Here is a 17679-nt window from a genome sequence, read left to right as displayed (position 1 = left end):
GATATTCTGGACTAACAAATGGAATGCCACCAAACCTTTATTACAAGATAATAGGGTTTGAAAGTTCTAGTTTAAATTTTGGACCTGGAGGTTGTTAATTCGCGGCGGCTTTAGAAAATTGATTGCACAGCTAATGGTTATTCAAAAAAAGACATTTTAGCATTACTAGATTTTCGTTTCAGCATAGCTGAGGCTTTAAACAGATATCCTAATAAAGAGCATCGTGTAAAATTTACTAAACGACTCGACATCCATAAACAATATAATATAGACTTTTAAGGTCAGAAGGCAAATGATAACACAGATGAGAACGATTACCTGGCTAAAAAGCACCGAGGTGTTACATGTTGGAAGGATGTTCTAGCTGGTCAAAAATTAAATGTTCTAAGTGAGATGTTTACCTGTGCCTTTCTCGCAAAAAAGCTGTTTCCAGTCATATCATCTTAAGCCATAAAAATGACATTTATTTCTTTATTATTAATTATAAAGTAATTTTGTTCTATTTTACAATCTCTTAATAATCATCTCGGACCTCATATTGGTACCAACCAAACTAATAAAGGTTTTTACTTTGCAAGTTTGTCAAAAGGTGGATATTTTTTAATTAATTCGTTTTTTGTAAGACAATTTGCTAAAAGAGGTTTAATTGCTTGTTAAATTATAGCTTACTCTTTACTTATAGGGGTCTCTTACCAAATGAATACTTATGTGCTCATAAATTAGTAGTTTTCATTAAATAAATTAACTAAATAGTATAACACTCACTATCGTGAGACTAACAAATTATACCGAAGCCTCACTATCGTGAGGGCATACTTTCAGGAAAACTGAAAATGCAAAATTTTTTAAAGTATTTTTCTAATCTTATTTAAACTCTAAAATAACCCCTAAGTAAAGTTTTATTACAATATTGACACTTTTTTATTCTCGTGTGTAAAGGGTTATACAGATAACATAATATTAAGATTGGTACTATTAATCATCAATAATAATTGCAGCATCTGTGTCCGGCGCCGACACGGCCAGCCCTGAAATTCAAAGGAAAGACAAGGATATTCACCATCATGTTTTATTTGCCTAAACTGATTTTTTTTTGAAGGGACGCGCGCTGGTAGCTTGAGCAGCTTTTCCAGCTTCACCGGGCAGAGTGGCGAGTACATAAGGTACTCTAGCCGTTTGGCGATCGTCGGTGCGCGTGCCGACGAGGCCGAGTGTAGGCTTCGCGAAGCGAAGCCCAGAGCCCCGATTACGGTAATTTCCAACGTCAACAATCCAGACACGCTTCTCGATTCTGCGATACGATTGGTCGTTCAACAGCGTACGTCAGCTGTTTTGACCAATCGTATCGCAGAATCAGAAACGCGTCTGGATTGTAGACGCTATAAAAGTTACCGTAATCGGGGCTCTGGCTCGTCCGCGTCGGTCGCAGACCGACGTTCGCGATCGGGCCGTATCGAGCGCATAAGGCGCCCGATCAGTGGCGAACCCTTAGATTAATAAAACCTAGATGGATAGTCTTCATACAAACGCTTCGTCAAAAGTGAGGCAAAAATCTTCGTCAAAAATGAGGTATCATTCCCGTATTTAATTTTTGAAAGCCAAATTCAAGCAAAATACGCGTCGAATTGTAGTACTTACTTATGAAATGTAACACTGGTCACTTTCTTTCCTTTTTCTGATGTATTTTAGACACCCTTTCACAGCACAAACCGTTTTAATTAATTAAAATTCGTCGGACGTGTAACCAATTTTTCACTTTGACAGTTCATGTGACGTTTACGGGTGAGCCGTGCCGGCTCCCTAAAAACTGCCTCACCTTTCGTGCACTGACTATCTATCTAGGCTTTATTAATCTAAGGGCGAACCCAACTAGAGGGTTGCCCACCGCGGTGTTGGACCAAAGTCCAGCCTACGGCGGGCTCACTCTAATGGGCCCGATCGAGGGGACTACGGACGCGGCCTGAGGGCGCCACGGTAGGCTCGGACCTCGGCTCAGGCCGTGTCCGGGGGACGGATAGGAGCCTAAACTCATATAAAAATAAAATGATTAAATAGTATTTTTATCGAAACATGCAGATTTATCGATACATGAAAATTTATTAATAGTGTTGCAACCCTATAATTTGACAGCTCAAAACGTCTACCCGCCCCCCCCGCCTTACGAAAACAAACAAGCGATTTGATTCACAGATTAGAGAGTATGATTTGATTTCAAATTGAATTGAAAACGGATTATTTTTTTAATTCCTATTTATAACTAAATAGAAAATAAGTTTCAAATAACAATGAATGTGATAAACGAAATCAGTGATGAAGAATTCGTGCCTTTCCTGCAAAGTTTGGGTGTAGAAACATATAAGAAATCTTTTGAATGGATGTTGAATGACGCCGACTTTTCGGGTGTTTTGCGTTGGTTATACGATAACTTGGATCACAACAATGCCTTGAGTGCTAGAGAAGAGTATAGGTAAGTATGAAGCCACATTTTACCATCAGTAAATGCCAATAGCTTAATTTTATTTTATCTGGACAACCTGACTGAGCCATAGGTCCATGGACTGAGCATTAGTTTAATTTTTTTTCTACGTTTCGACTATAAGTTTCTAGTAACTAGGTAAACTATTAGCTCAAAACTGATTCATTATTCCTAATAATGTAGGTAGCTTTGCTTTTAATCTTAATGTTTACTGTGTATTTTGCCATATCAAATAGAAATCTTGTTAGAAAAACAGTTATTATCATGTTGTATCAATTGTTTCTCTTTCAGATACACTGAAATTGAAAAACATGGCCAGCTTCTGTCTTTGGAAGATCTAGAAAAGGCCATCGACAATTTGCAGAAGGAATACGAGGGTCTATGCATACCAGGAGACAAGGAGACTCAAGATGATGTCAAAATGGATCTGAGCATGCAGAAAGAAAGATTGGTCATGTTGGAGAAAAAGGAAGAAGTTCTCAATGATCTGTTGAAGCAAAATGAGTCAGTATTTTTATGTCGCTTTTGCCCGTGACTTAACCCGCGTGTAATTTACTAAATACTGTAAAGTTTCATAAAAATCCGTTCAGTAGTTTTTGCGTGAAAGAGTAACAAGCATCTAAACATCCAGACATCAAAACTTTCGCATTTATAATTTATTTATTTATACTTCAGCACACAAAGTAACAAATGCACTGTGGCGGACTTAATGCCGGATGGCATTCTCTGCCAGTCAACCACGGGTCATGCAGAAAGAGTAAGGCGGTGCAAAAAATTAACATTTTTGATAATAAACCTACTTACATAAGATTACATAAAATAAATAACATAATACAAATAAATATAATAGACATACACATAGAGGAGAGCGTATCTTTACCTTAAAGGCCGGCAACGCACCTGTAACGCCCCTGGGTCTGCGGGTGTCTATGGGCGACGGTAATCACTTACCATCAGGTGATCCGTTTGCTCGTTTGCCTCCTATCACATAAAAAAAAAAAAAAAAAAAAAAAAATACATAAACATAATAATACATAAATACATAAACATATAATATTAGTATTAAGATTACATTTTTTAGTGTGTCATTTCACCAATCATAGAAATGCCTAAAACTTGTTAGATTAGATACATACAATTACTTCCTAATTAGCCCTTCCAGCTCTGCAAATCAAGACTCAATAGAAATCATCAATTGCTATGAGGTCTTATGCGACTGCTTGTGTTTTGATAGGTTATTAAAATGCATGTTTGTGCCGACCCCAGATGATCAGAAAACAGGCAGAAAAATGTCTGCAACAGACATAATATGGCAGCCAACAACTGTGTTTAGCTAATGTGTCAATATTTTGTTTTCCAGATTAATCAAAGAAGAACTGAACCTCGAAGTGACCAAGCTCCATTCCGCGCAGCAACAGTGCACCGAGGATGAGTCGACTGCTGCCGACGAGTGTCTCCAACTTGCTGAGGAGGTGGAGACCATCACGGAAGATGTGGTAGACGTGGTGGCTGACGCTTTGGACTTGTACAGCAATTGTCATGCTGATAAGGTCGGTGTTTTTATTTTTACTTTCTCATACTTTTTACTTACTAATATTTATTGTTATTTTAATGTATGTCTGTGCTACTGGTTACATGATTTTGACAGCAGTTGCTATGTAAAGAAAACTTTCTGCCCTGTGAGTTAAATAGTCTTCTTTGTAAACTTTAAAGTTACATAAACTGTTATTAATTTTTTGATAAATAAGTTGTTATAAATGCAACTTTCAAGTGGTTGTATAACAGAATCTTTAAGATATGACAGTTCTCTGATACTTGATCTTTTGATATTAATTTTCTAATATTGTCTCTCTTACTTGAAATTCCTATCTTACTGACTTGAAAATGTATTACAGGAAATGTCAAGAAAATTCTACACATTCGGGCCGTTCGAGTCGTACAGACAATCGCAGACATTGTTCAGGTCACATTTCGATCTGTTCACAACCAGGAAGTTTGGCAACCGGCAGAAGGACAATGTGACCGATGAGGACTTGCGCTTGGCTCTTATTGAAGCTAAGAGCTTGGAAGAGAGGTGAAGTATTCTATTCTTGTTTTTTAATTCAATCAAAATCTAAATAATAACTCAAAGGTGACTGACTGACTGCCTGACTGACTGCCTGACTGACTGAACGCACAGCCCAAACCACTGGAATCGAGATGGATGGAGATGGAATCGGATCGAGCTGAAATTTGGCATGAAGGTAGATGTTATGACGTAGGCATCCGCTAAGAAAGGATTTTACGAAACTCCAACCCTAAGGGGATAAAATGGGATCCACGCGTATGAGTCGCGGGCGGCCTCTAGTCAAAAATATTATAGTTTTGACCAGTAATTTGGCACTTATGAATATGTTAAAAATATGTTATAAATAAAAGGTAGGTCCTTTAAGGGCATTTATGTCTCTAACTTTTGTAACCTACCAGTGCCTCTAAAAATAATAAATTTCTTCTCGCTTGTGGCGATATATTTTGCATGTCTCTAACTTTATTCTGTATATTTCAGATTAATAGACGCGACGCTTGCGTACATAGAATCCAAAGCGGAACTGAGCGGCGAGCAAGCGAAACTGGCACTTGTATCTAACTATAATAATGTTCATCCTAGTCAATTGGCGTAAGTATGGCTTTTTTTTACTATCAGGTCAGCTCATTTATTCTTTAATGCTGAAGAACTTGAAGAACGAACCTCTAATTTACCAGATGAAAATGAAGGACTGGCCTACACTCCCTACACTGGCCAAATAGCTAGAGAAACTGGCTAGGCATATTTGTTACTTTTATGGCATCCACTGGAGACTGGGGATTAGAATAGGACCTACTCCAGAACCCCAAGACTGAAAGCATAAAGTCCGGTCGCGGAGGAGATAGAATTTCATTCAATCCAAGCTACCCATCCTTATCGCTCGCGTATAATTATATTGCTGTCGCGCTCGCACACTGCGGCCGCTCGTCGTACAGTCGCGACAGCAATATTACGCGCGAATGATAAGGATGGGTAGCTTGAGGTCATTGGACAAAATTCTGTATGCTCGGCGACCGAACTTTAGTAATAATATTCTTTCCTCTTCACTGTGATCTAAGTTTAGTGTCAAATAAATCGTTTACTCTTCCAGTGAGTGTCTAATAGAAGCACAAGGCTCAGTAGAGCTGCTAGAGCAAGAGGAAGCCATCTTGGACCAGCAGATACAGGATTCTGTGAAGGACCTGGTGGACTCCCGCACCAGGCTCGCTGTGGAAACCACGGCCAGATCAGCATTGGCTGTTAGAGAGTAAGTTAATAAGTCCTACTCTTTCAAATATATGCAAAGAAGTGTTACTGGCTCTTTAGATTCGTGTTATATTTTATGAAGGCTTTGTGTGGTTTACGCATTTTAATCAGTTTCAAGTATGTGTATTATTCTAAAAATCTTTATTTCTTATTGATTTTTGCATGGTTATAAAGAGTTTCAGCCTTGAAAAATTAAAATGTTTTCAGTAACTTTGACCTCTATAAATAGATAGTCAACAAAATAGTGACAAATAACTTATGTAGGTCAAGTTTTATTATTTATCATATTACAATCTAAGATTTGAGAATTTCCTATAAAACAGTTTAGAACGAGTCAGTCTAGTTAGAGTCAAATGCGACCATAGCTGACCAGTAGGCCTAAGATGCGCGCCGTGATAACTTTTATCGACTTCAATTTGTATGGGCAATTTCGATAAAATGGCGTGATTGATAATCGCCTATCACGGCGCGCATCTTAGGCCTACTGGTAGGGCAAAAAGATTGACACAATGACATGTAAAAAGGCTCCATAAGAGCAAAACTTTTTTTATCATCTACTATATAAAAATAAGTCGGGTTTTCCTCCCTGACGCTATAACTCCAGAACGCACGAACCGATTTCCACGGTTTTGCATTCGTTGGAAAGGTCTCGGGCTCCGTGAGGTTTATAGCAAAGAAAATTCGGGAAAAGGGGGTAAAACGGGATCCATGCGTACGAAGTCGCGGGCGGCCGCTAGTTAGTCTTTTATTTTTTTTAATAGTCCATGCAAATAAAGGAATTTTGACTTTGACTATTGTTCTTCCAGGCAAATGCACCGCGACATATCCCACTTGCTAGCCACGACGCAGCAGGCTTTAACGCTAGACCGCATCCTATACTGTGCGTTCCGTCACGAGCTGCGCACTTTGGAGCAAGTGTTGCAGTTCGCAGCGCACTTGAGGCTGTATTGCAGCGCTGAGAAGGATGCTGTTTGCAGCAGAATTGTGAGTAGTCAGTCCTGTTCATCTCCGCGAGTGTACATCGAAAACAAAACACGCACGATGGCCCACCTACAGGATACTATTCGACAAGGCCTCACATACGAGCGAACATTGACTCACGCACGCGTATTCTTGTGTATGATGGAAGAAAATAAAGAAAATGGTGTACTAAATACTGTGCAGTATTTAACTGCCTAAATAATAATAAAAACACAGAATGTACTTTTTTAAGTTGCCTCAAGACACTGAGAGGTAAATAAGTAGTTAATATTATTCATGATAATTCATGCTAAATCATGTATTTCCTCCGCCATTTTCCGCAGTTTGGCACCTCACGTCACATCATTTTACCGAAGTCAGCCCTATAGCTTCGGCGCAGTGCCGATCGCTGACGTTTGTCAACAAAATGGTGCTTGACTCTTGAGACAGGCTAAATTACACCATATTGTTAATGACATTGAGCATACATTTTTTTAAATACCTTCGCGAAGTAAAACTTCTGTACGTAGTACTTATTATTATTCTGTGGTATAGTTCCAAAATACTGAACTGACATCCATGACATTGACAGTGGGGCGCCACCGTCAATACCGGATCGCTGGTTCCGATTTTTGCCATGTTGGAAACCATATAGTTGAACAATGGTAGCGCCCCCCTGTCATTGAGTTTGGTGGGACAGTTCAGCGTGGGTCATCTATATCAAGCTTTTTATGGGTTCAAAGTATTTTTCTAACAAAATTACAATTTTGAATTTTATATTTGAGATTTTAAGTTAAATATGGAGAAATCTATGATTTTTTTGGATAGTCAACAACTTAAATGCTTTTGAAATTAAATGTTACTTGATTATTGTCATTAGGCATTATCATCCTTGCGTTCGTCATTAGTAGACATAAAAGATGGCATATAAAATAATAAAAATGTGTCAACAGTCTCATAAAAACTAGTAGTGTTAGTTTTTAAACTATAATCGCAGATCAGAGGTGGAATTGTGTAAAGCAATCCTAATCATTTGACAGTTCATAACATATGATAAAGTCAGTTAAACAAAGCGTTTGACAGAATAATCGTACGTTATGAACTGTCAAATGACAACAATTGCTTTACACAATTCCACCTCTTGTGGTTCATCTATTTCTCAATTTCGTTTGCAATCAATAGAATAAGTTCTGGGTACTATCCAATAACATACTGAGCAATATGTAACTTTAGAAATTAAAATATCCTGTCTCCTAAAGAAGTAACCATTTTACCCTTACCTTACAGGAATCGATGCACCAAATATGCTCCGAACAAGACCAATGCTTACAAAAGGTGCAGTCGTCCGACGTTCTAACTGAAGCCCTGTGCAAGATGTTAGGCGCACCACACACTAGTGACGCAGCGGTGTTAGTGAAAGCATACACCGATGTAATAAGTTGTGTGGATGAGCTGAGAGACGATATTTCTGAGGCGTTTAGGAAGAAAGAAGCGGGTATTGATGAGTTGTGAGTATTTTCTTTATAATTAAGCATTTCGTGAAAATATAATACTTTTTGTGACCACAGAATTCTAATAAATTTAAAGAATACAAAATTACAATAGTAGAAAGAAAGACAAAATTTTCACGCTAAAATTAGTGTCATCGAATTCAAATTATTTATTTGCAGTAAATAAGGTTTACAAAAAGGTGTTATAAAGAGTAAATTATTGTTGTTTTCAAGTTCAACCTATTCAACTATGATAACACAGCATGCACATTTTTCATCTATTAGTTATTGACTCTTAGGCCCAGAACAGACGGTGAAACGCAACTGCAACGAAACTGCAACTTTCTGATGATTCTGATGAATGAAACTGAAACTTTCAAACTGGTCGCTTCATGTGTGGTCTCTCAACGGACGCTATGGCAGAAACTTAGATGCAACTCAAAAGTAACTAGCAGTTGCAGTTTCGTTGCAGTTGCGTTTCACCGTCTGTTCTGGGCCTTATGGTATTTGTGAGCCATCCAGTGTCAGTTTAGGCCCTTATACTCCGACATCATTTTGTAGCGATACAAACGTGAGTCTTAGCAAATCGACAGCAGTACAATAGTGATGCAGTCACAGTGCATGACGGGCCTTAAGGTTTTATCAGGCCTGTTCATCTCCGCGAGTTTACATCGAAAACAAAACACGCACGATGGCCCACCTACAGGATACTATTCGACAAGGCCTCACATACGAGCGAACATTGACTCACGCACGCGTATTCTTGTGTATGATGGAAGAAAATAAAGAAAATGGTGTACTAAATACTGTGCAGTATTTAACTGCCTAAATAATAATAAAAACACAGAATGTACTTTTTTAAGTTGCCTCAAGACACTGAGAGGTAAATAAGTAGTTAATATTATTCATGATAATTCATGCTAAATCATGTATTTCCTCCGCCATTTTCCGCAGTTTGGCACCTCACGTCACATCATTTTACCGAAGTCAGCCCTATAGCTTCGGCGCAGTGCCGATCGCTGACGTTTGTCAACAAAATGGTGCTTGACTCTTGAGACAGGCTAAATTACACCATATTGTTAATGACATTGAGCATACATTTTTTTAAATACCTTCGCGAAGTAAAACTTCTGTACGTAGTACTTATTATTATTCTGTGGTTTTATACCCAAAGGTGTAGCCGAGACAAACAGCCGCGTTGGTTCGGCTGTTTCAATCTTGTTTTTGGTAAAAGCGTCCTAATTTATTTGCAAACTAGCGGCCGCCCGCGACTTCGTACGCGAGGATCCCGTTTTACCCCCTTAGAGGTGGAGTCTCGTAAAATCCTTTCTTAGCGGATACCTACGTCATAACATCTACCTGCATGCCAAATTTCAGCCCGATCCGTCCAGTGGTTTAGGCTGTGCGTTGATAGATTACTATGTTAGTCAGTCAATCAGTCACCTTTGACTTATATATTATTTAGATTACTCTCTCTTTTTACCGGACTGCGCCAGAAGGAGGGTTTTTCCTATCCTATTTAGCTAAAGCGTGGTCCGTAGAATTTTGTCCAATGACCCCAAGCTACCCATCCTTATCGCTCGCGCGTAATTATATTGCTGTCGCGACTGTGCGACGGGCGCCCGCAGTGAGTGTGCGAGCGCGACAGCAACATAATTACGCGCGAGCAATAAGGATGGGTAGCTTGGGGTCATTGGACAAAATTCTACGTGCTCACAGACCAGGCTTTACACATTGCATTAAACATTATTTTAACGTATTCGTATCTATATTTCCATTACCAGCAGCAAATCGTGCGTCCCGCTCCGCAATTACATTTGGGACGGCTGCACTCGCCAGCCCAACTGCTGGGACAGATCGGCTTCGGCGCTGTCCCACTCGCTGAAGCACGAAATGGGACTCGTGGACAAGAAAGTGCTGGACGCGAGTAGCCTGTTCACTGCTGTCAAGGTTTGTTTGCAATGACATCCGTAGTTCAATCCAGGGATTCCCAGCCGTCGTGAAAACTGTTTAACTTTCCCCCGGGACAAACTTGACCAGTAGGCCTAAGATGCGCGCCGTAAAAACTTTTATCGACGTCAAAATGTATGGGCAAAATCGATAAAATGGCGTGATAACCGCTTAAGGCCGGGTAGCAGAGAAAATGGCGAAAATGAGGTTTTCATTTTTCATTTTTGAGGTACTAAACAGTAAAATTAAAGGCTAAGATTTTTATTAGGCATAGTTGAGGATATTTTCTAGGGCTATTAACGGATGGAAACACGATTTGATGAAGTTGACTCGATAGAATATATTCCCAAAGTTACCTCTATTCGTTTTCTATTTATGGTTTTATTTTTAAAATAAGCGATTTGAGATTCTAAATCTTTTACTAAACTAAAGTTCAGAAATAACTTGAGGGCTTTTAACGGATGAAATTTTTATATTGCGTCTTATTTAGTTACAATGTTAAAAAATGTGGAAAAAATCGTCCATGACGGCTTGGACAATCTCAATCAGTCGCGCGGTGGCGCTTACGGAGGACGGACGCGTGTCAGTTTTATGGCCGTGACAGTTCGCGATTTGTCAATATTTTTGACAATGATGACTTTGATGAGTCACAGTATAATAATATCAGTGTTACTGGAGAAAGCTTAAATTTTTGATAATTAAGAATTATCAATTTTGTCTACCTATTGAAATTTAAATCGTTCGCATCCTTTTAAACGAAGACTCTACTCATGATACATAGTACATTCCTCAAATATGAGACAAAACCAATGAGTTAAAATTACATTTTAATAGTACCTACATACAATCGTCTTACACTCTTTAGAAGAGCACACTGACACAAATAAATAATAAAAAATACTGTCTAAGGTCTGTAGCTAAAGGTCTAAGCTGTAAGATAGAAGAATCTTCTAGCCAAAAAGATGGCAGATGCAGTAGATGTCAACGGATTTAAAACTGGAGTTCATATGACTTAGTGATGGTCAACTCGAGTAAGTAACTCGAGTTGGGCGTAACTCGAACCCACTCGAGTTGAATTCTCTCTGACTCGAGTTCGTATCGTAAACCGAATGGATCCGACATGGACCGAAGATTGCCGATCATTTGAGTGTTGAGACTATGTTCATTTAAAGTTAACTTTAAACTGCCGGTTATTGTTGTAGATTTTCGTGTTTTATGTTCTGTTTTTGAAAAATGCAGTGATAATAAATATAAATATTTTTTAAAATTAAAATTCAAGCCAAAAATCCATGAATAAATTATTATATTTCAAACAATAATTTTTTCTTTCTTACTTTAGTTAGTATGATTCTCCCAATACATTATAAATGATAATTTTTAAATGTTAATACGAATCTGAGGGAATAAACTGGTAAAAATAAGTAAAAAACTGACTTGTCCATCCAGTTAACTCGAGTTACGTAACTCGAGTTCAACCCGAGTTACGTGGATTTTAACTCGGGTTAAATCGAGTTTTGTTTTTCCCGAGTTGGCCCATCACTAAATGACTCCTTGTAGACTTGAGTCTCTAGAGCGTCCCTTCCTCCACCATGCGTAAGAATGTTTCAAAAATACTGTCTAAGGTCTGTAGCTAAAGGTCTAAGCTGCAAGATGGAAGAATCTTCTACCCAAAAAGATGGCAGATGCAGCAGATTTCAACGGATTTAAAACTGGAGTTCATATGACTCCTTGTAGACTTGAGTGTCTAGAGCGTCTCCCTTCCTCCACCATGCGTAAGAATTTTCAAAAAAATACTGTCTAAGGTCTGTAGCTAAAAGTCTACGCTACAAGATGGAAGAATCTTCTACCCAAAAAGATGGCAGATGCACCAGATGTCAACGGATTTAAAACTGGAGTTGATGTGACTCCTCGTAGACTTGAGTGTCTAGAGCGTCCCTTCCTCCACCATGCGTAAGAATTTTCACAAAAATACTGTCTAAGGTCTGTAGCTAAAGGTCTAAGCCGTAAGATAGAAGAATCTTATAGCCAAAAACATGGCAGATGCAGCAGATATCAACGGATTTAAAACTGGAGTTCATGTTTATCCTTGTAGTTTTGAGTCTCTAGAGCAATGGTTCTTAACTTTTAAGTCATGAGGGACCATTTTACCAAATTTCTGTCTTGTCAGGGACCACCTCATAATCGGTCAAAACCAGTTTGACTGCAAAAATCAGTTAAAAATGGTTTTGACCAAGGTGTACAAGTGCACATCGTGGACCACTTGGAATGCCTCCAGGGACCACCAGTGGTCCGCGGACCACCGGTTAAGAACCACTGCTCTAGAGCGTCCCTTCCTCCACCATGCGTAAGAATGTTTCAAAAATACTGTCTAAGGTCTGTAGCTAAAGGTCTAAGCTGCAAGATAAAAGAATCTTCTAGCCAATAACTTTAAAACTACAATCTGAACGAATTTTGCTATTGGTGGACAAATTTCTGCTCACGATGGACTAATTATCTGCTATACTCTCGACTCTCTAAAGCACAACATTTATAAAAATTTTGCTGCGGTAATGCACTCAAGGTAACAGTGTGTGATGCTCATTGCTCATAGTGATTTTCGATACAGAGCCCCGTACATACGTTATACATAAATTATGGAAAGAAAACACCCAGACCAATACAAACAAATATGTATGCAATTTTAGTATGATATTTTTATTTATTAATAAACAAAAAGACTGAACAAAATTGATGCGTGTACTGATTAATGTAATTAACCACATGCAAAGCTTTGTGAATTGCAACAACTATAATTTATTATCCAAGCTCTAAATAATCGCTACTATTAGTAACTGATCATAAAATGTTTTTCCAATCGCTCAAGCTCCCGAGGATCTACCGATAGGTCGGGTGACGTAATCTTGAAATTCTTTTAGCCGGCGCGGAACTTCCGGAAGGTCGGGTGACGCCACGCCTCTTTGAACCGTGTTTACTTTGGCAGTTATATTCTATATTTATTCGATTCTAAAATATATTCCCAAAAATTTTGAAAGTTGTTTTAATTTGTATCACTTGGATATGATTTGTATTAGAAAGTGCTGTGAGTGTGACGCTTGAACGGAAGGAAGTCAACCTAACCTAACCAACTGCGTATTTCTAAACTGCGTATTTCTATACTGTGTAGCCGCGAGAGCTCTTTGGCGCGCTGTCTTCGGCGAAGTATTGCGCGCGCAGATTTTGACAGCGCGAAATACCTACTTTAGCAGAAATACCAAGCCTTAACGCGGCGCGCATCTTAGGCCTACAGGAATGTTTTGGATGAAGTTTCAGTTATGGATACGGTTACGGATATTAGAATAATATTATACCGGTTACGGTAACGGATATGAAATCATTTCGGGTTTTATCCGAAAGTTTCGGATAATTTCAGTTATGGATATTTTAATTTTAAAAATGTTAAATTCAAATAGCAACTTGCTGCGCGAACCTTATAGCCACTTTATGTACTATAGCTTTCCGCCCACGGCTTCGCGCGCGTGGACTACATTAACCCTATTTTTTTCCAAAATAAAATTTAGCCTATGTTACTCGTGGATAATGTAGCTTTCGAATGGTGAAAGAATTTTTAAAAAACGGTCCAGTAGTTTTTGAGTCTATTCATTACAACCAAACAAACAAACAAAGTTTTCCTCTTTATAATATTAGTGTAGATAACGGCACCTATGATAATGGTAAAACAGGTGGGGATATCAGATTGTGCCAGGGAATGCCAGACCAGTAATAAATATTAAAAAACATTAAGATTTAGACTCTGCCATTATCCGAAACTATCCGAGACTTGTGAATCCTTTTCGGTTACGGCTACGGATATCCATAACATACCTTGACCTTCACTGGTTAAGGCTTATTCCACTAATCCCCGTTGACGGGGATTTTCAACGGGGAATAATGATTCCACTATTCCCCGTAAGCCACTGGTTAGGCTTTTATTTGCAGTCATACTGTAGATCCTGGCTACACAGGAGTTGCAGCAGTAGGAAGGAGGTAGGAATTGTCCCGTGAAGGGCTTCGTGAATCCAGCTCATAGGAATACTTCTCTACGGAATCCATAAAATTAGAACTAAAACATGTAAAGCCTGGTCCGTGAGCACGTAGAATTTTGTCCAATGACCCCAAGCTACCCATCCTTATCGCTCGCGCGTAATTATGTTGCTGTCGCGCTCGCACACTCACTGCGGGCGCCCGTCGCACAGTCGCAACAGCAATATAATAACGCGCGAGCGATAAGGATGGGTAGCTTGGGGTCATTGGACAAAATTCTACGTGCTCACGGACCAGGCTTTAGTACCAGTTGACAGCATAGCAGACTATACAGGATGATATTGCAAAGGTTCTCACAATATGACTTTATCAATTATTTTTAATCATAGTGTTTTTCAAAAAACACTCGCACTCGCTCATGTTGTTAAGCACCTTATGTTGTTAAGGCTACGGCTAATTTTTGTACGCCAGATAATTATTTAACTGTACTGTTTTGAAAATAACAGTTGTGTGTCGCCTATTGGCTTGGCTATTACCAATTCAATTAATCTCACCAATATTTTGTTGTATTCCAGAATGGCGATAAGAATAACCTACGAAAACTCTGGCAGTGGTTCCTGACAGATCACAATCAGCTGTCATCGGTGATTAAGCACGTGCAAGCTAAGGGCATGGTGTTCTAAGGTTATTATTTATTTATTGATTTTAATTGCACAGGTTTTAGACCTTGCACTTAATTACGTATATTTTGGTCTAAATTATTTGCGGTTATTGACAAAAATGATGATATATCGGCTCTATTTATCTAACATCTCACCCTGTCTGGTATCTCTTACGTATTATAAAATGGGTAGAATTTAACTGCAAGTCAAAAAATCATCCTTTTTCATACTAAAAAAAATACTGACTGCACAGCAAAAACATTACCTCAAAATATTTGTATCTTGAAAGCGATTTAAGTTCTTTTCATTTAAAAAGTGAAGCTAATGTATGAATGTATCATCATCATCATCAACAGCCCTTTACAGTCCACTGCTGGACTATGAGCCTCCTCCACTATAGTGGAGGGTTTTGCCATAATCTCCACGCTTGGCAGGCGGGTTGGAGATCGCAGTTTAAAAGCTTGATGTTTTTCAGAGAGCGCTGCTGCCCATTCTCTGTTTGATGTGTAGTCCCTAAGTCGCCTCTTACGACACCCGCGGGAAGAGTAGGGGTTGGTGACAAATGTATTCTACTCTGCCGTCACCACACGGCTGATATGTATGAATGTATATCTAATAATAATCACAAGTATTTTTGTATCACAATAGTAAACTAAGAAAAAATAAGTTATGAAGGCGATATATATTTTTATGTAGACTATTAAACTAAAATTCAGGGTAAACAAAATATCTACCTCAAATTAGACTAAAATGTAAATTGTAAAATCAAAATACTTATTCGATTCTAAAAACACAGCACAATAATTAATGCTAAGTTCAATCCTATTAATACAAAATTAAACTGTATTACATTAATAAAAATGGTAGCAAATATTTTTATATGTATTAATGCATTTATTCTATAATGATAAATATCTGTAATATTTTTGTATCTCAAAACGCACATTTTGATGTTCAAATAAAACATAATATCTCCTTTAAAATATCTTTAATTACAATAATACTATCTACACGTAACAAAGTATAAAATTTCTCTATAATAAATACTAAAGTTTGATCACATTGCACTGCTTGTACAGTCAAACATTTGAATAATTCGCATTGACTATACATTATACATTATAATAATGTCATCCATATAGATCTGTGTTAGATAAAAATTGTACTTATTCAGTTAGGAGAGATACATTTTGCATTGTTTTAAAATTAAAAGCCGATACAAGTCTGTATGGATGACATGTGTACAACCCGGTCGAGTTATGCGTACCTGGCGGGCGTGACGTCACTGGTACGAACGGGACGAACGCAGGGTGAGTGAGTGAGTGAGAGAGAGAGTAGCATTCCAGCAAGGTGCGCAGTGGCTTAGTCATCAAAATGTCAACTTCTCAAAATGACAACCGGGACGCAAAATGTCCACAAATAATCGAAATATCCGAAATAGACAATATTATTATGAGAAGTTGTCTTTTAGCGAAGTTGACATTTTAAGAAGTTGTAATTTCGAGAAGTGGACATTTTGCATCCCGGTTGTCATTTTGAGAAGTTGTCATTTTGATGACTAAGCCTGTGCAGTTAACTTGATCGGGTAGTAAACTCATTTCAAAGTACTCTCCGTATGGTAAAGTCTAGTTTTAGACCGCGTTCTCACCAAATGCAATGAGAGGTTTTTTTTATAACAATTTTACCCAAAACTCGGTATAGATGACCCAAGCTGAACTGTCCCACCAAACTCAATGACAGGGGGGCGCTACCATATCGTTCAACTATAATTATGGTTTCCAACGAATGAGACATGTATAGGCTCCTTAAGAGCATTTGACGATTTGCAAGAACTAATTTAATTAGTCTAAACAAATAAAGAAAATTTTGATTTTTTTTTTCAACATGGCAAATATCGGAACCAGCGATCCGGTATTGACGGTGGCGCCCCACTGTCAATGTCATGCATAGGACAGTTCAGTATTTTGGAACTATAAGTGTCTATGTATAATGTGCATGGAAAAACGGTAATACTAGCTCAGTCAGATTATGCGTTTGGTGGAAACGGTGGTATAAAAATTCACTTGTTTGCAAGTTTATACTTGCATATTTCATAAATTGTTTGTTTGCCTCGGTGTAAAAAAGTGGTAGAAAAAGGAAATGAAAAACATAACCTATATCTCTGGCCATGTTCTACACCCTGAAGAAGGCAAAAAGATTCAATTATTTATCTATGGCAGAGTTGTACAAGTTGAAAGTGTAGCCATTTCAGACAATAATGATGAGCAAATATTCCCAACCCTGGGCGAATTAAACCCACACGTGAGTTTAGGCTTCTTATATCTTAGGCCTACTGGGCACTAATCCCACGTGGGCCGAGGCGGTTTCCCCAGCATGGTGTCTTCAGGCGCGACGTGTATCGGGTTGCTGAAGTCCACGTCGATGTGCTCCGGGATGCTCTCGTGGAACATCTGCTCGGCGCCGGTGTCTGGTGACGAAAGGGTTAAATTAGGCAGTTCATAATAATTGTAAAGCCCGGGCGCCGAGCACGTAGAATTTCGTCCAATGACCCCAAGCTACCCATCCTTATTACTCGCGCGTAATTATGTTGCTGTCGCACTCGCACACTAACTGCGGCCGCCCGTCGCACAGTCGCGACAGCAATATAATTACGCGCGAGTGATAAGGATGGGTAGCTTGGGGTCATTGGACAAAATTCTACGTGCTCACAGACCGGGCTTTAGCTTTGGAACCAATAAATACCTACTCGTAGTTAGTCAATTGAGTTCGCGAACTAGTGACATAATATTTGGCCATTTTCTTACAAAATCA

General features: G+C 38.6%; 2 protein-coding genes across 2 annotated transcripts in view; one reads left to right on the top strand and one right to left on the bottom strand.

Moving 5' to 3' along the window:
- The first annotated feature begins 2191 nt into the window (after window positions 1-2191).
- Window positions 2192-15471, top strand: LOC135079820 (uncharacterized). The gene is made up of 11 exons (XM_063974433.1): window positions 2192-2467; window positions 2768-2980; window positions 3837-4026; window positions 4372-4550; window positions 5022-5132; window positions 5632-5787; window positions 6593-6770; window positions 8034-8254; window positions 10021-10186; window positions 14782-14890; window positions 15344-15471. Exons 1-10 carry the CDS (start codon window positions 2286-2288, stop codon window positions 14887-14889), a joined length of 1704 nt encoding a protein of 567 aa, XP_063830503.1. The 5' UTR covers window positions 2192-2285; the 3' UTR covers window position 14890; window positions 15344-15471.
- Window positions 15472-17207: 1736 nt separating this feature from the next.
- The window catches only part of LOC135080151 (A disintegrin and metalloproteinase with thrombospondin motifs adt-2), an 82487-nt gene continuing 82015 nt past the window's right edge, over window positions 17208-17679 (bottom strand). The window contains exon 18 of the mRNA XM_063974835.1: window positions 17208-17335. Within this exon, the coding sequence (XP_063830905.1) occupies window positions 17208-17335 (128 nt within the window). The remainder of the gene's footprint in view (window positions 17336-17679) is intronic.

The sequence above is a fragment of the Ostrinia nubilalis genome, chromosome 17, assembly GCF_963855985.1.
Source record: "Ostrinia nubilalis chromosome 17, ilOstNubi1.1, whole genome shotgun sequence".
Lineage (NCBI taxonomy): Eukaryota > Metazoa > Arthropoda > Insecta > Lepidoptera > Crambidae > Ostrinia > Ostrinia nubilalis.
This window is presented reverse-complemented; position numbering and strand designations above follow the sequence as displayed.